The 17,497-nt window shown below is 48.9% G+C and overlaps 6 protein-coding genes across 6 annotated transcripts; 2 read left to right on the forward strand and 4 right to left on the reverse strand.

Moving 5' to 3' along the window:
• Positions 1 to 139: 139 nt before the first annotated feature.
• On the reverse strand, positions 140 to 1,331 carry K460DRAFT_335139 (uncharacterized protein). Its single transcript, XM_040930937.1, has 5 exons — positions 1,236 to 1,331; positions 1,079 to 1,174; positions 945 to 1,025; positions 690 to 894; positions 140 to 638 (listed from the first exon to the last, which is right to left on the reverse strand). The coding sequence occupies exons 1-5, from the start codon at positions 1,306 to 1,308 to the stop codon at positions 335 to 337; spliced, it is 759 nt and encodes a 252-aa protein (XP_040791285.1). The 5' UTR covers positions 1,309 to 1,331; the 3' UTR covers positions 140 to 334.
• Positions 1,332 to 1,941: 610 nt separating this feature from the next.
• Positions 1,942 to 4,677, forward strand: K460DRAFT_80187 (uncharacterized protein). Its single transcript, XM_040938701.1, has 3 exons — positions 1,942 to 1,968; positions 2,029 to 4,156; positions 4,215 to 4,677. The coding sequence occupies exons 2-3, from the start codon at positions 2,153 to 2,155 to the stop codon at positions 4,266 to 4,268; spliced, it is 2,058 nt and encodes a 685-aa protein (XP_040791286.1). The 5' UTR covers positions 1,942 to 1,968; positions 2,029 to 2,152; the 3' UTR covers positions 4,269 to 4,677.
• Positions 4,678 to 4,849: 172 nt separating this feature from the next.
• On the reverse strand, positions 4,850 to 5,670 carry K460DRAFT_353668 (uncharacterized protein; the record flags this gene model as incomplete). Its single annotated transcript, XM_040931731.1, has 2 exons — positions 4,850 to 5,042; positions 5,300 to 5,670. The coding sequence occupies 2 exons, from the start codon at positions 5,668 to 5,670 to the stop codon at positions 4,850 to 4,852; spliced, it is 564 nt and encodes a 187-aa protein (XP_040791287.1).
• Positions 5,671 to 8,593: 2,923 nt separating this feature from the next.
• K460DRAFT_403995 (uncharacterized protein) lies at positions 8,594 to 10,501 on the reverse strand (the record flags this gene model as incomplete). Its single annotated transcript, XM_040936685.1, has 1 exon — positions 8,594 to 10,501. One exon carries the CDS (start codon positions 10,499 to 10,501, stop codon positions 8,594 to 8,596), a length of 1,908 nt encoding a protein of 635 aa, XP_040791288.1.
• Positions 10,502 to 11,329: 828 nt separating this feature from the next.
• On the forward strand, positions 11,330 to 12,556 carry K460DRAFT_403996 (uncharacterized protein; the record flags this gene model as incomplete). Its single annotated transcript, XM_040936686.1, has 3 exons — positions 11,330 to 11,396; positions 11,445 to 11,502; positions 11,554 to 12,556. The coding sequence occupies 3 exons, from the start codon at positions 11,330 to 11,332 to the stop codon at positions 12,554 to 12,556; spliced, it is 1,128 nt and encodes a 375-aa protein (XP_040791289.1).
• A 2,218-nt stretch (positions 12,557 to 14,774) lies between these two features.
• Positions 14,775 to 16,923, reverse strand: K460DRAFT_309344 (DEAD-domain-containing protein). Its single transcript, XM_040930127.1, has 2 exons — positions 15,346 to 16,923; positions 14,775 to 15,293 (listed from the first exon to the last, which is right to left on the reverse strand). The coding sequence occupies exons 1-2, from the start codon at positions 16,876 to 16,878 to the stop codon at positions 15,024 to 15,026; spliced, it is 1,803 nt and encodes a 600-aa protein (XP_040791290.1). The 5' UTR covers positions 16,879 to 16,923; the 3' UTR covers positions 14,775 to 15,023.
• Positions 16,924 to 17,497: the final 574 nt, after the last annotated feature.

Genomic DNA, 17,497 nt, shown 5'->3' on the forward strand with positions numbered 1-17,497 from the left:
AGAAAGCCTGCGGTTGAGCACAAGGATGAACGTAGTCTCGAAGACCATTAATACTTGGATTCGATCCCAAATTGCGCTAATTCGTCAGTGAGGAACGACACGCGATCACGACAAAAGGAGCTGGTGGATTTTGTAACGTAGGATATATTTATATATATGTATAGTATTAGGCCTTGCTGTAAAGTATGGGATACGGAAGACAACATGAAAATGTTCAATCTGGTAACGTGGAAAACACTATGGCAAACTAACGTATATCGCAATTTGAAAATGGGAAAACAGCCGTGGAACGTGGGTGTGTTGTAGCAGAACGTAGGATGTCGAGTATATCTCATTAGTACTCCGCATAGTACGCCGAGAACTTACTCATGTGTTGAGGGTGAACTTGGCCGATGTCTTTGACTTTGACGTTCTTTTCGATTGGGAACTTCTTGCCGAATCTAACGCGAGACTCTGGTTTCATGACCAAACGATCATCTTCGTCGGTTCGTATGACCGCTATGGGTTCTTTGGTCATGCCGTTTTCGCCTTCAAAGAAGCAGGTTCGAGGATCTGTACCAGTGAAGTAAACGATAGAATGTTCGGCCGGGATACATCCTGGCTTCAAAGTGCCGCGATTGGAGTAAGTTGAGATTGCGCTGATGCTAGTCAGTGTGCATGGACTCTATAGGATGATTTGATGGTCATACCATGCGTAAACAAACCCCTGATGTACCTCGGCTACTATGAAGCGACGGATGGTTGAATAGACCACTTGGTTGAACCGCACGTAAGAATACGCATCATCGTTGCCGAAATTCGATTGAGCTCCTGCAGGCTCGGAGTAAAGCATGGCGAAGACTTTGCCGACTTGGAAAAACCTCCACGCTTCTCGCCCAGTCCGCATTTTATAGGCTGTTCCTAGTCAGTCGCTGAAGCATGCATGCTATGGCCTCGTCAATCACATTGGTCCAAATCCTCGGTCCAACCTCTATCTGGTGTTCCAGCTATAAAGCCGGGCAGGTAAGCTCGGATATCCTGCGGCACTATGAAGGGGTTTCAGCCAATATAGACGGAGATAGGGAGTAGATTCGTATACCTGGGTCTGTAGGAGGATCCTGGTAAACGGAGTCATGTCTGGCGCGTGAGTGTGTTGTTGCGTTGGCCTGTTTCGCCCACTGGTACATGGGAGTTCCTAAGGTTTTTAGTGCTGTTGTAAAGCGCAACCAGGCTGAAACCTGTCATGTATGGCTTACCAGAGACGTCGTAAGTGACGTGGTAATAATCGTCGTCCGGCGGACTCCAAGTCCAGTATCCGTTGTTCGCCATGTTGCCTGATGCCACAGCTAGAGCTCCACCTCCGTAACGCGGTTGGTGTTGCTTTATATCCACACATGGTTCGAGTTGCCGAGATTTTGAGGCTCTGCAGTGAGCTGTGATTCATCGATTCCATAGAAGGGTGGAGGGGGGAGGGGTCCCACACAATCTGATTGCATTGTTGCGTTTTAGCTGCGTCGGCCCCAGAATGCTAGGTGCATGCCCCGAAGGCGTCCATGTTACCCACTGCGGGATGGTGAGCAGGGTGTGGCGGCAGCGCTACAGGGATTGGTGGGCCTGTGTGGTTGCAACATTCCTGCGCTAACGGGCGACATTGCATCTGCCGGAAAAGGCAAGGCCGGTGTATCGCATCCCGGTGGCTTGGTGCAGGATCACCTGGCACCCCCCAGCGCGGACAAACAATTTAGGAGACCAGCCTGTACGATCAATAAGGGTATACCTAGCCAGGGGCTGAATTGTTGTCGCAATACCATTTGCCTGAAATCCTCAAGTCATTTTCCTCGCGCATACGCCTGCAGATTCCAGCTCGAACGTCGTCGTCTCTTCCTCCACAGCGCAGCCATCGACCACATGATAACATGTCCGATTAATGCAGTCACTTTCTGTGCTCAAGCATATGAGTAGACCCTTTGACATCAGCCCACGTATGCGGTGGGCCAGCCCCAAACAACTATTTGCTGTCGCGTAGCCTCACTGATACCACAAGTCCAGCCCGATAAGACCCACAAAAGATGTGACTATCTTTCGACAATGAAAGCCACGAGCAAGCATTTCTACAAAATCCCTATAGAGATGCAAAAATCATCGCTCGTGACTCGAGATATATTGCCATGCAATGTCATTCCCACTGAACTACGCAGACGTGCAGCCTCTCGCTCAGGCTGCGCAGGGCGAGCAACAGACAAGATCGAACCAAGAACTGATCTTCGACACTCGAAAACAGCTGCAAGACTTGTCAAAAGCTCAGGAGAAATTGGCAAAAGCCCGAGAACGAGTACTCATTCAACGAGAGAACGTCAGAGCATCTGCACAAAAGATTCGAGAGAAGCGGGTTATAGCTGGCGATGCCGAGGCAGTTTTCATGAATTCTGTCCGCCAGTATGCGAATCAAAACAACGGCAACGTGTTAGCAATCGTGACAGATCATACACATGTCGAAATGGCACGAAATGAACTTGGGGTTTTAGAGGCGGACCATCTCCAGGCTGAAGGCGCCCTCACCGGTGCTGAGTGGAACTTCATGGTTATGGAAAATGAGTTTTACCAGTTTGATATCCAGGAGCTCATTTCTCAGATGATCGACCTCCAACCCCCTAGTACGGCTACGGCAAATCCACTCCATATGCCTCCTCCTCCTCCGCCACCACCGCCCCCAAATTTCATTCCTTCTTTTCAACCTTTCTCACCCCAGTATCCACTTCCTCCTCCTCCGTCTCATCCACCAACGCTGTCGTCACCAACATACGACCAGTTGCCATCGATAAATAGAGATCACGATGCGGCTGTTGCTGAGCTTGATGAACTGAGGAAGGAGTTCGATATCTTGCGTCACGAGCAAGCTAGACGCATCGATGCAAGAAGTGGTGGTATACTGTCCAAGGATGGAGAAACACTCGAGGATGCGTCTCCTTCCGATTTTGAGGCCGTGTATTTTGACGTTCTGGGGAGGATGGCCCACCGCGAAGTTGACGCACAACGGCTAAAGGAAGATTTGGTGCAGCATGAGCTCGAGGCATCAGCTATACGAAGACGCAACTCTGATTCATATGATATCCAAAAGCAAATACCGTTTACCTCGTACCCTATGACACGGGCCTTAACCGAAAGTGCAATCCCGATACTATCTGGAGATCCCTCGGTGAGGCAAAGGATACAAGACTGGCTTCTGAAAGATCTAAAGGAGAACGCTGTGTATAGGAATCTCTATCTGAACACGCTCCATAGTGTTGGGATCCAAGCTGAAAACGATGGATTGCTTGAAGACTGGGCAGCGAGAAATTGGGGTGCTGATAGCTCAGGTGCACATATGCAGGATGAGATCGAAGACATACCCACCGAAACCCGACCTGCTGGTTATATAGACAACCTCGAGTGTGGAAGAGTACTGGAAACTTACATTTTCGGCCGAACAGAGGGATGCGACGACGGAACTCATGCAATCACTGAGGAACCGTGTTATATTCCTTTGCCTCTATCTTCCAAAACGACTTCCGAAGATGCCACCGAAACTGAAGATCATAATGCCACCCCCCTCATTGTTGGCTCGGCGGTTTCCGACCTACATGTCTCAACCGATGACAAGTTCGCAGCAGAATTATCGAAATTTCGACCAGAAACATTTGAAATATCTTCCCACCCACAATCGGCAATACGCAAAGACAGCCATCATGGTTATGATACAATTGATTGTCAATTACCAGATGCTAGCAATTACGACGAATACCACAACCTTGACAAGGACAGAGTGCACCCTCGGGATATACCAAGAGGGCCAGAGACCTACGATGGAGCAGAAATACCGACCATCACTGTCACGGAGCCACAAAAGATTCCATTCATCGAAAACGCGCACTTGGAAACTAGGGAAACTCCACCACAAACCGCAGTTTTCATGTCAGCTCGCCATTCAACACAAGTTAAGAACACAGGAACAGACTTCGAACCCGCTTGTATCCACGAAATTCGCGTGAACGTAACTCCAGTAATACCTCGTTCAATATCTCTACGTAGCGAACGGTCCAGAAGTTCTCGTACTCGAGTCCGTGAACTCCTTTTCAAGAAGCGACAGCGTAGTCAGAGCACAGGTGCAACGCTCGGTGCTAATGACACGATGTACACTGTGAGTAAATCACCTTCTGGGGGAGCCCCATGAAAGATAATCTGACATTCCGACATAGTGGGAGCATCGAAGACGGGATGTCCAGCTCGGAGAAGCTTTTCGGGGGCTATAAGTTCTGCTGTGGAAGGAGGAAGTCAGTTTAAGACAGCGCTTGGCTTTTAACACTCGAGTCAGTTACCCCAAAGGCCCCCAGGTCCGCGCTGCTGGCATTAGTGAGTATTCACTTAGTTTTGTCCTAGTGTCATCGGGATACTTTGAACCGGAAGTATACTCATTCAGAGTTATGACGTATCCTTATTGGAGACTTTTTCCTTTTCGTACGCCCGTGTTCTCAAAGATTTGGCATTTCATCACAGCAATTTTGACGCACGGAGTTTCAAATCAACATTTGCTTATATAGCATGGGGTACATCTTGGGGTGATCATTTGGTGTTTGGGGTCTACATTGATACTGTTTTATTAGGTTGTTCAGACAACTCTCAGAGCAGCTTTTAAATATTTATTCTAGATTTAGTGTAACGATACTCTTCGAACATTGGTCATCTAGAGCATCAACTCAGTGTGACCGTACTTGAGAGTAGTTGAAAGATCGAGGAATGGGTGAACAGAACACCAGGCTGAGACTATCATCGGGTATCATGGAGCCTTTCTTGCGCCCTATCAAATCACAAACACACAAAGGTCCTTGAGTGCTCAACCCTCAACAGGCCTATCTTCGCGGGCCCCCGTCACTACCGGAAAACCGTGCGGCTCAGCCTGAGGGGGAGGTAGAGACGCCAAGTCCTTGATATTGTCACACGTGAATACACCGATCAACAGTACGATGCTTCTTCCAGAGCAAGGGACAAAACGAGCGCCTAGGTCTCGCCCACCGCACACGCTTGCACTAGTGACATGAAGGCAAAAGTAGGCAAACCTGCGTGGACCTGTTTAGGCGCTCAGCTCGACGTATGGCGGGTACTGTAACCAAACGCTTGGATGCTTTACCCATACTCCAATCGTAAGTAGTTGCTCGCCTACCGCCGCTCTCACCGCGACGGCCTCGATCATTCAACTAAGAGCCAGGATAACCTAACCGAGGAATCGGAACTATTCGACTCCGAATCACCACGGGCCGATGGAAAGGCGAAATCGTAGGCTTACTTCCCGCTATTCCGGGATCTCGCATCAGCCGATGCCTTGGGCGGTTGCTGCCGCGGCTCGTTGCGGTGGGTTGAAACGCCGCGTTCCGGTGGCTGAGCCTCTTCGTAATGCGCAACAAAGTTTGCACCACGAGTAGTGAGACGTAGCGATGCGTGCTTTCGTACTAAACATAGGGCTTGTTGCAAACTTGATTTCTCCCTCGTACAACCATCAGAGGTGCATCCCTTGTCGATCAGTTCGCAACGGCCCGAAAACCCTGTCAACCCCACTTCATCCGCATGGCATGCTAGCTCCCCGTCTGCGACACTGCCGTGTCTGCACACAAGTAGAGTCAAGGTTGTGAGAAAAGGCGGCTGCATGAGATCATCCATCAATCGTACCCCACTCAAGATTCCGATACGATTCGTGCGTGTGACAAGTTGTACCCTGCCAAATCACCTCCTTAAGAAGCTGTGCTCCGCGGACGCCCACATCGTGTCATAATTTGATTGCGAGAATCTGGCCGCGGTCTCATACGTCCGGATTCACGCGCCGCTGTCTTCCTACCTACACCAAGTTGGCGCGATCAGCTCACTTGATCGTTTCGATAGACACGCATACCATACGCCTGAAGCCAATACAGTGACAGCACTGATAGCACGCTGGCATACGGCACAGACTCGCCTCGGACGGACATCCTCGTCCGTGACTAGGAAGATAATTGACAGGCCAATTAAGGCAGCGGCACGACTCAATGAATCGTGATTGGGAGTAAGACTCTTTAGAAGCCGTTGCGACCTATAGCAGATGTTACATGGTTTCATGGGATCGGTATCAGGGCGCTCGGTTGAATGCCTCGACCACCACGAAGGGCCACAGTCGGGGTAGAGTCCGCAATTGGTTCAAAACGTGATTGAGACGAGTCGGCGCTTGGTGACGAGATGAAGGGGGATAGAAACAAGGTAGCCACGTTCAGCTATAACATGCGGGTGGCTTGGTAAAGTTAAAACAGCGTGCCGGTGTATATGGTGTCAAGTCTTATGTGTTGTGCAAGCTGCAGCCTGAGGCAGGCTTATCTATCGCCTTGGTAACTAGACGTCACATGCCAGACTTGATCTAGCAGTACGTGACAGTCTGACAGTTTTACGCCTGGAGGACTACATGAAACGCCCAGGCTTCATTGTCATCCAAGCTCGAGCAGGCGTTCGCCTTGCCAAGCCATCAGCATTGCATGTTCGAGCAGGTTTATTTGGGAACCGAGGATTTCTTTGCCGACTCGAGAGACGTACTTCCTCGCGCAGTAGCTTAGGCAAAAAGGCCTACAGGAGTGATTATTCCCATAACCAAACATAAACTTTGCTAGGTACTAAGAAGTAAGGCATTACAGTACATATTTAGGGGGGAAATGTGAAGAAGCATGCAGGAACACTGATCTACGAACTGGAGGACCGCTTCTTAAACTCAATCTGACGTCGATCGCAGATTGTTACCTATTCGTACTTGGTTGCATGGATTGCGGCAGGTTTAGCCGAAAAGGTCTATAATTTCTTGAGTGTGACATCTTCTGTAGAAACAGTGGAGTCTTCTAAGTCCTTCAAATATGTGCTCCTGGCTGGAGTCGAGCTCACCGGCTGAAGTATTGGTTGAAAGTCCGTGCCGCCGGCGTGGGAGTGGGGCTGATTTTCTCCGCCCTGCCGCCCTCTCGTGAGCCTCAGGCAGAACTCTACAGATAAATTCCACTAGCGCACGGGATAAACCTAGCAAAGCTTTGTGAACATGTGTTCGCAGGAATCTATCAAATTTTGCCGATACTTTCATATCATGATATGATGGAAAATAATGCATCGCACTATTTGCTTCCCGCCAGAGTAGCCGCAACACCGATCGATAAAGCGGCGAAAATACCGCGACCCGACTGCCCCTTCCCATTCCGCAAAAGGAAGGCCCAACGGGAGTATGCCAACGGGAGCATGCCCACGGGATTTGAGCTTTGCCGGACTCCATTCGACTCTCACTGCTCGTAGGATTCTCCGTCTGATTCTCCGTCTTACATGAAAGTTGGTAATCCAAATGCACTGCCGTACTTCGCTGACGTCCCTGTTTCTCGGCACTGATCTCGCGACCGAAAGGAACCAACCGATGCGGGGCAGTGATGAAACTCCCTGTTAGTTATGCGATGCCGACGCGACACACCTGCACGACATGGCCCATTCACGACTTGTCTGCCTGCCTTTTAGCCAATGACTTCTGTTTCAAGGAGATGAGCGCGTGGTGCAATGAAAGTTACGGCAGCGTGCGGCACCCTGCAAGAGAGTTGTGCACATGTGTCCTTGCTGAGACACAACTATTGGACCGAGATTGATTGGAAGATGATCGCTCAATGAGATTTCGGGTACAGTAACACGAAGTCTGATTTGAATGGGCGTGCGCACAGAACTGCAGGGTATGCGAATGTGCAAATTGTGAGTATAGCGGCGTTTCGTGAGATGCTCGGGTGATGGACCTAATTCAAAAATAGCAATACGTGCCGTAGGTTGCACAGGTAGACATCGAAACCGAAAGTCGATAGGCTGATCGGTCGGGTAATCAAGGGGTTCATGCAATAGAGTCAAGTGGAGAATATGATACGGAAAGGATAGCAGAGCAACATACCAAAAGGGATACACCTGGTAGGCATACCTAGTAGACCAAAAAACCAAAAAGGATGTATAGAATCAGTGGTGTAGGTATCCAAATATCCAAATATCCATTCATACATTCTGGCTGGTACACATGCGTGCTCCTGAACTATTTCCACAAACGCGTCATCGCAGCTAAGCCTTGGATCATTGTGATTCATGTTCGTTCCTAACGCATCCTAACCTGCAGATTCCAGGTCTTGCTGCTAAAGTGCTGGAGCACCAGACCAGAAAAGCATGGGCCAGACGGAGAAGAATGATGCTGTGATAGGTAGGTTTTCCATGTCCTGGGTGGCTTGTCGTGAAGTATTGAAGTCATGAGGGCCGTAACGAGAAGACTGAGCCGAAAAGGTGCCATCCTAGAACAAAAGCAGGGATTATCGTCAAGGCTCAAAGCCACTGGGTTCTTAATAAGAAAGTGAGGCCAGCGCTACGAATTGTACCAACCGGCGAGTCTGATTAAACTGTTCACGCATATTAGAGTGCCGAGCAAGGTAACCTCCTTGGAGCGTCGAACATGAAACCGTTCAAAAGCCAAGAGAGATATACAAGCACCATACCAGAAATGTTGCGGCGGTTCCAGAAAATTTCAGGTTAGAAAAGATGAACCGTATGTAGTCTAAAAGCCGGTCTATCTTTACACACTATGTGAAGAGGATCCGGATATCTTGGAAGGTTCGGGAACTTGATATGGCGAGTCCTGGAAAGACACGAAGGGAAGGTTTTCAATTCGATGAGGATTGTTATGATAGACTACATCTGAGAATGGGGTTAGGCGAACGAGTGGTAAGCTCCAGGGTTCTGGGCTGTCGATCCTAATGTAAGGTTGGTAAAGGCGTGGGGAGGCCTGCGTCTTTGCGCCCTGAGAGTTTGATCTGGATTTTGGCAGTTTCGTGCACGACATTGTTTGGAGAGTCGGATATATTTGATAGAATTGACTGAGTGAAGTGGTTAGATGTCCACGTGCACTCTCAGGGGATTGCGACCTAGTTGACGTCGAAAGGGAAGGAGGGACTTGGGGTGCTGTTGACTGAACTTTATCCAGACTTTGAGGTCTGTCCGTCGGAGAATTATTATCAGAGGCGAATGTAAGACCCAATTTAGGTTCCCTTTCGTCGTCGACAATCATGTTTGTTATCCCTTGCTGCATTTGTTCGGGTAAAGATTTGTGCCTCGCTCTCTCAGGCTGCTCCTCGCGGATGATTGTACCACCATTTTCAAACGATGTACAAGAGTTATAAGCTTCATTGGCAGAAAATGTACAATCGCTCTTGCCCGAAAATGCACGTGCCATGACGGTAGACTCGATGCACATGGAACGGGCGCTTGGAGATCGCTCCATAAAGCTGACATGCTTGGGTAAGGAATCAATGAGATCGTTGAGCTCGATAGTACTCGGAAAATTGACAATCCCCAACGTCTCAACGATCTGATCTCCAGAAAGTAGCGGGACTACAGGCGATGGTTTTGTCTCAGAGTCGAGAGTCACCGGCGATTCAAATAGATTTTTCATGGTAGTAATCGAGATAGAATGGCGACTAGTAGTTGTACCTGATGCTGTAGTGTCTCCAGTATGGAAAGACCCAGTATCCGGATTATCTGAGCTCCAATTTTCAACGACGAGCTGCCACCAGGCGTCGTCATCAATATCATCCGTTGGCACCAAAGTCTTAAGCAGCCCTTTTTGGAGCTGCGACTTTGACAAGATTTCGAAAAGCCAGTTATCGATACGCCTACGAGTGGTAGACCAATTGATTCGTGCGTAGTTGAGATCGTTCTCGCTGTAAGGATGCGGTAGAGCGTGCATAGCCTCTTCAGTTTGAGTTGGGGTGGCATGATGTGGCAGTGAGGTTGAATAATCGTTCGAAGATTCTGCAGCCTCATGCAACTCAGATATCCGGATTTGATCAAGGTCTTCTAAGGTAGTCACACTCGGTCCGTTCGCTAGAGAACTAAGAGGTGTTTCTAGTCCTTCCAGAGAACCGGAAGTATCCTGTACGTTCGAACGACCAAAAGAAAATTGCGTCACACTTCCTGGATCAACACCGCGCGTTTCTAGCAGTGGCCTAGGCAAGCTGTATGCATTCGACACAGGAAAAATCCCTGACAGTCCTTCCACAAAATTAGTTTCCTTCTGCGTATACCTCCATTCTTCCAGATTGTAGGTCTCTTCGGCTTCCTCGAGATGAGCACTCTGCTCTGCAAGAGTATCCCTCAACTCTGCTGCTTCTGAAATCGCATTCTCGATATGGGTTGGAAGATTAAGACCCTGGCTGTAGAGATAGCGTCTCACTAGTTCGAAAGCTGCGCCTGCTTCAGTCTCTGCCTTCTCTTGGAGGGCCCGAAAATCTCGGCGTTTGGTATAGAGTCGGAAACGTGATCCAACTAGATCATCTCGAGCATCTCGCAAAGCCTCCTGTTCTTCCTCGATCCGGTCGACAGATCCTTCATACTGTTCTGGTGTGGTGGGAAGGCCGGGTATATTTACAGTCGGCTTTGGTAGGGAAGTCAACGGTGCGTTGGTTTGCGAGAGAGCTTGAGACATCGATCGATGGTTTGGGCCTGCTTTAGGCTCCATGAGGCTTTTTTTTGGCTTGATGATAGGCAAGATCGGGTAAGAACTCGCGGTCGCGTGCAGGAAAGGCCTCTACAACGTCAAAGGAACGACCATGTGAGACCGGATACAATCTCAACGACACTTTTGGAGAGAAGGCAGGATATGAGTAGTGTCTGTCATTGTGCTAACGTGATACTATCCGTATGTCAACCTTATCGTTTAAAAACAATACCAAGGCCATCTGCATACCAGATGGAATGTGCTTTTGGGGCTTGGTGAAGTATGCGTCTGAATGCCCACGCGTGATATTGAGCGCTGATGATCATTTCCTACGGGTACTTTGAAAGGCTGTAAGAGGTCATCGGGATGCAGATGGCCTAGCATCGAAGGCGACAGAGGGACATAATGCGTACTTTAGCGACAAGCCTCTTAGATAAGACAACGCACCTTGCAGAAACTTGCACCACCCCTCGAACCCGGCGGAAGTGCAATTTGATTGCAAAGAATAAAAGCGGCGTGACATTCCAAAGCTCGCGTGTGCTAGCTGCTGGGGTCCGCAACCCTCCTCAGCCTGGCGCAGCCAACACCGCGGGTGCCCCATCGAATCACACTCACGTTGTGAACGCTATGTTTGGGGCATGTGAACCGCGATTAGACGATGCTGCATACTTTGCACTGTATGTGCTGTCTCCAAAATCGCAGAGCCGCACGCCCGTGGCCGTCCACTGGGTACTTAAATTCGAATCGTCCCAGTTGATGTAGCAATGACTAGAGCTACAAGAGGTCGGGTCATGTTGTACGGCATGCCGCCCAACAATGTCTCAGCCAATTGTGCAATGGGATCCCAATCAAAAACGATACTTTCGTACATTGAATAACGTCTGTCAGTGCTTGCTACCTATACACCGAGACAACAACTAATTGTAATCAGCGGAATGGATGCCAGTTGGCTGGCAACCCCAGCAAGATCCGTCAGCAACATTACTCTCGTACGTCTTGATGAGCGTGCTACTTAAGAATACTACATAACTGTTGTACAGGAACTCTCAAGTACGACAACGCAGCGATCTCGCGTACAACCTGTTGACTCCGGGATGTGTCGTTAGGCATGTTTATAATTCAGGAGTATCAAGTGCAGGTGCGAGCGCTTCGTATCTCCAGCCGAACGTCTCCTATGGGGCTCCGCAAAACCATGGCTTCATGCCAGAATACTACCCCTCTCAAGCCCCTTCAGAGTATGCTGCTCAAGGGCAATACGCAAATTACACAGCATCGGGGTACTCTCAGGATGCTTCATTGCCGATGAATAACTTGCCCCAGGGGGTCTCTCATTATAGAAATACCAACGTTGGTCATGTTCGTCGATTGCCTAGGGGCGAAGGCGACAGTATTAAGGGAACCTATGACGGGCCGTCAACCCTTCATTATGAGGAAGTCGATCCTGCATACTTCGTCAGGACCAAAGCGTTCTTCCATGAGGGGAGGGTGTTTTCCGTCATCATGAACGAAGCAGCAGGGGTCAATGCATCTCCATGCAACCCAACCGACTACAACACTTCTGGTTCCATCAATACTGTAAGGTGGAAAGGCAATCTCGTCTACACGAATATTCGACGCTTCGTCGTAGTCCGTCAGAGACGTGAGTTTTGCTATGCTTGCCCAATCTTTACATATTCAGGAAATGCAACAACCAAGAGAGGTGTCAGAGCAGCAGAACACGGTATCGCTTATTCATGGGGCCAGGAGCCTAATCTCATCCAAGGCGAAAGAGGTATTACCAAAGCATCCTTACCTGTCGTCATGGCGACAAATGAATCGAACTTAGATCCCGCTTCTCGTATCTATTATGGCATTCATCATCCCATTCAGTACAACGTCAAGGTAAAAGAAATTGGTTGCGTTCCAGAGGCCTACATTACCACGCTCATTGGTAACTGGAGGGAGGAAGAGGGGCGGGAAGAAGGCCAGAAGCAATCATCCGCAGTGACAGCTCAAGCCGAGATGCCTCAAGAAGAAGACGACGACGAGTACGCATACGACTAGCATAATACTCCGCAGGGCTACCACCCCCGGAGTAATCCACACGGTTACCACACGGGGAAACCTCCATTCGGATACCACCCTACTGTTACCATCCGCACTACAATCCCCAGGGCTACAACTTCGTCTACAATTCGCTAGGTCATCATCTTCACCCAAATACACACGGCTATTATTCTAAGTACAACCAGCATAGCTACCACAAAGAATTCAACCTATATGGCTTCCATCCGCAGGATTTACCATATGCGTATCACCCGGAGCATAATCCGCATGGTTACCATTACCGACACAACCCTAAAGGTTACCATCCCACCTATAATGTAGACGCATATGACCCGAAATATCATCCGGACGGCTTTTATGATGCGAGAACTGCACGCGTCAGTCGGGTTTTTATTCTTTCTCGGCACACAACGCATTAGTTCCTTTGGTATTGCTATCATACGTTTACACTTTTTCTTTCATTGCTCTAAATTTGGTATAGTTTGCATCAAACGATGGATATCTTTACGAATTCAAATTGATTAAGTCTCTGGCAAACAACGATACTAGTCGTACCTTCTTATCGTTACTGCCGGCTTTGTCTACAAGCGAAATTTGTTTCAGATTCGGGGAATCACACATTTTTTCATTTTCATTGCGAGTAATCTTCGCTTGCCGAGATATTTATTACTCTAAAATAACAGGAACATTGTATTTCTGAGATTGGGTCTTTCCCTTATTCATTCATATAAGATTACGCGTGTTTTCTGATTGAGAGATTCTGTTGCTTACAGTAATGATAATACGTACATTGGAAGTTGAAAAATGGACCCAACAAGTGACCTAGTAATGATCTCTTACCATTATATGCGTTCTACGATGTGGGGAAAACCCGAGGTAGAATTTGCGCATGCTACCACAGTCAGCGTAGGCCGCATAGCTTACTAGGCGACTGACCTGCCATTTTATAGGACTATGGGCAGCCAAATTGAGATAGAAAACACACCCTTCGCGTGTGGAGTTCATTGAGATACATTAGAAGCCCGACATTTACACTGCATCGATAAGGTATGACCATCTCTCAAGTTAGGTGGTTGGTTGATCGTCAGATTCTTTAGTCGAGAAAATGTGTGCTTGACGCTTACACGAACTTTTCTTTCTATCAGGTATATTGGCAAAATTCTAGCCTTTCAGATTTGGGTAAATTATAAGCCCCATGGCTAGGTGTTGCTGTTACATTTCGTTGCAGCTGAAAAGCTTCTCCGCCGGTGCAGGTTTGAAAACGATGCTTTACTACTGATAACTTGACACGTTCTGATTCTCCGCATGAAAATGCCTCTCTCACTTCTTCTAAGGAGCATAAACTCATATTTCCAGCCCATAATGTAAGCTCACCTCTATAAAACAGGGAGCTACATGTTATTCCCCCATACACAGGTCAATCAGTGCCACATACCGGAACGGTGATATCGAATAGTATTTCTACCAAGTTTATGTAATGATCAATATATGTAGTGCAAACCAATGTGATATGTGCTCTATCAACCGATACTTCCAAAAGCGTTGCCTAGTACCTTAATTAATAATTTGATGCCTACTCTACTCTAACATGCCCAATTAGGTTAGTTATGTCTTCCTTTCTAACCGTACCAACCTCGAGAACTCTGAGGTTGTGTTGGATAGGATGAGATTCATCGTATTCGGTGCGTGACTCGGGCTCGTGCGACTCGCCATTGCATAACTTGAATGGCCATTTTGTTGATCTTTTCTTCACCAGGAAGAATGTCTGAAGCTACTTCCGAGGTATAGATGATGCCATATCCCTCTACCTTGATCCCACGCCTCGGGATCCTTGGAGTGAGATTCTGAATTTCAACTGGTATGCAGTTGTTTCTATCTCTCTTGCCCTGCCATACAACCACAACCAAATCGTCTTCCGTGCATAGACGGCCTTCTTCACCTCATCTATGACTTCTTCGACGGCCCCACTGTGTCTATGACTATATTTCTGATGAGCTTGTAGGGAAGGCCCTTAACGTCGACGTTGTCATAATCTTTGCCTTCTTCAAACAACAGCATGCGTGCAAAGAGGACGCAGAAACGGCGAGAGCGGGAGTTGGTAAAAGGAAGGCGAGGTATAGACAAGGCTTAGCTACCGCGTGTCGCATCTGAAGCGTGTGTTAATGATTGCTGTATATGATGCCCTTGTAGTTGCGAATGAACCTACTAGTAACCTGTTCTCTAATGTGCCATGCTCGACGCAGAAGCTCTGCCTCTGCCCGTGTACTGCAAACTCAGCCGCGTCAAGAGTTGTACATCTTGCTAACAGAAACATGAATATGAACATCGACAGTTAGATATTGAGAATTGCGTTTAGTGAGGAGAAAAGGTGGATCCGAGACATTTGTGAGACGTGGTGTTATTTCGGTCGTATCCTGTCGCAGCATTGATAGCTACTCCTACCTATCTAAGCTGGGCCTTGGATTTATTTCTTGCCCTTACCCCTCGCATTAAATGTCTTCAACGGGTCCACCTTGCCATTCCTCCCTCTGACAACCTTCCTTCCTCTCCCCTTCGCGAACTTCTTCCTATCTGCCTTTGGCATATTTAAGCCCACAAAGCCAACATCTGCCGCCTTCCTGCCACCCGGTAGAAGATAGTCTGGCACATGCTTCAGATGTGGTTGTATGCGTGCGGGGTGGTTCAGCGTCTGATCGTGTCGAAGGTGCTCGAGGGCTTCGGGGTTCTCTTCAAACTGTTATAACGTTAGCGGTAGCTTCTCAATGGTAGTATACTGGGAGACGTACGTAGCGCGAGAGCTTCTGCGACTTGGAGAGCTCCAACCGAATCTCCTTGATGCGCGCTTCTCGAATAGCGATGCGCGTCACAGACCGCAGTGCGTCTCCGAATCGATACCTAAACGGCTCAAGGCGCTTCATGTCGAAATTGTAGTTCTCCAGTTTCTGCCCCTCCTCCTGGTGCTTCTCCACCTTCTTCAGTATCTCTTCGTCGTTCTCGCAGCCAGCAAATGAGGTTGGCTTGTGCTTTCGGTACTTGTCCTTTGGTATGATGAAGGAGATGGCGGTCCCGGACTTGCCAGCGCGCGCGGTCCTGCCGATGCGGTGAAAGTAGGATTTGTATGTCGCGGGGAAGTCAAAGTTAAGGACGCAGGACACGTTGAGGAAGTCGATGCCGCGGGAGACTCCAGAATCGACCTTGCTCTCCTTGTCCTTCTTGGCCTTCTTCTTCCGCGACTCGCCGTTCTCCTGCCGTGAGCCCAGAATCTCCGTCTCGTCCGAGGCGATCAGAATGTTGTAAATGTTCTTGTTGAACTCGTCGACGATGTGTAGGCGGGATGCGAGCGGTAGCTCCGAATTCAGTACGCAAGACTTGATGCCGAACTGCTCGAGGAACAGCTTGACGCGATACGAGCGGTCTGTGTCGCCAACGAAGACAATCGACTTGCCCTTGATCAACTGCAGCTTGAACATGGCGTATATCATCAGGAACTTCTCCTCCTCGGCGCACTTTATGACGTACTGCTTCACCTTCTGCGCGTTCTTATCGGTATCGTCGAGCTTAAGTACAACGGGGTCGGTGCAGAGCAGGCTACCGAGCGACTCGACTTCGGTGTTAAGGGTGGCGGACATGAGGAACATCTGCACGCCCTTGGGGATGCTCTGCGCGATTTGATCGAGGTCCTCCTTGAAGCCGTAGCCCATGACTAAGTCACCTTCGTCGACGACCAGGTGCGCCAGCTCGCTCACCGACAGCGCGCCATTGTTGATATTCGCGCTCGCGCGAGCAGGCGTTGCAATAACAATATCAGGATTTTCTGCCAGCTTCGCCTTGGTCACCACCTCCGACTCCTTCCCGGCAATGTTTTGTATCCTGATCTCCTGCCCTACATGCGCTGAAAGCGCTTTGGCGACCTTTGTGATTTGTAGTGCGAGTTCTTTGGTAGGTACGAGTACCAGCGACGTCTTGCCCTTTCGACGTAGCGTATTATGTAGGATTGGGAGGAGATAGGCGGCTGTCTTTCCTGTGCCAGTCCCGCTACGAGCGAGAATGTCGCGGCCTTGGAGTGCCAGAGGTATAGCCCGTGATTGAACAGCCGTCGGAGAGTTCCATTTCTGGTCCCTTATGCCTCTCAGCAGTCGCGGCTCGAGTTCAAAGTCTGCGAAGGAGGCCACGGTCGCTGTAGCCTTCGAGGCCTTTGGCTTGGCCTTGGGCGGGCTGGCGGGCTCTGTTTGCGAGGCGTCGCTCGCCCGGCGCTCCGAGGGTTGCGGGGACTGTCCCTCAGGAACATCGTGCTCGTTCAGTTTTCGTTTCATGGCCATATTTGGAAAATAAAACCTGTAATCGCGACTGTCGAAGGTTGGAGCTTAAGATTCAAGTTCTGAACCTGCAGTCTCCATCGCAGCTTCTGAACTTTTTAGGCGCTACTGCCGTGACTGGCTTAGCGCTCCCCACATCGGAAAAACAGAACGGAAGGCTCCATCTGGGCATTCACTCAAGAAGAACGCAACACCATGCTCAATGGGTGGCTTACATGATTAGCAGCTATGAAATCAGCGAAGGTGATCGGAAAGAATCGGATTTGCCGCTACATCTCTTCAAGACTGTTTGAGTATGAGGCACTAGACCACAACATGAGTCTTCAAGAAGATGCAATTACCTGCACCCAGCTTGAAACCCACCTCATCTGATTCCCATTCAATACAGGTATCAAGTTCGCGTCCTTCCTCCTTTAGGAATTCATTATAACTACCGATCAAGTTATTCTCAAGCAGACTAGCGCTCTACTTTCTATTTCAGGAGATTGATTGCTTTGGTATAACTGTCGACTGCTAGCTTAGCTCGTCCCAACTCCACATGTCGCGTCTACACCCCACCCTACGCTTGAATAGGTAGCACACGTTTCGCTGATTGCCTTCTTAGGAATTCTTTGCTAACATT

This window comes from Cucurbitaria berberidis (genome assembly GCF_010015615.1).
Source record: "Cucurbitaria berberidis CBS 394.84 unplaced genomic scaffold K460scaffold_2, whole genome shotgun sequence".
Taxonomy (NCBI): Eukaryota; Fungi; Ascomycota; class Dothideomycetes; order Pleosporales; family Cucurbitariaceae; genus Cucurbitaria; species Cucurbitaria berberidis.

What these genes read in the sequence shown, in the direction of transcription:
- K460DRAFT_309344 (XM_040930127.1), bottom strand. Translation starts at nt 16,878, where the DNA reads ATGGCCATGAAACGAAAACTGAACGAGCACGATGTTCCTGAGGGACAG. An exon ending in CGCAGAAGCTCTCGCGCTAC is followed by an intron (nt 15,294 to 15,345) that starts GTACGTCTCCCA and finishes ACGTTATAACAG; the next exon opens with TTTGAAGAGAACCCCGAAGC.
- K460DRAFT_335139 (XM_040930937.1), bottom strand. Translation starts at nt 1,308, where the DNA reads ATGGCGAACAACGGATACTGGACTTGGAGTCCGCCGGACGACGATTAT. An exon ending in CGTCACTTACGACGTCTCTG is followed by an intron (nt 1,175 to 1,235) that starts GTAAGCCATACA and finishes TAAAAACCTTAG; the next exon opens with GAACTCCCATGTACCAGTGG. An exon ending in CAGGGGTTTGTTTACGCATG is followed by an intron (nt 639 to 689) that starts GTATGACCATCA and finishes GACTAGCATCAG; the next exon opens with CGCAATCTCAACTTACTCCA.
- K460DRAFT_80187 (XM_040938701.1), top strand. Translation starts at nt 2,153, where the DNA reads ATGTCATTCCCACTGAACTACGCAGACGTGCAGCCTCTCGCTCAGGCT. An exon ending in CTAATGACACGATGTACACT is followed by an intron (nt 4,157 to 4,214) that starts GTGAGTAAATCA and finishes ATTCCGACATAG; the next exon opens with TGGGAGCATCGAAGACGGGA.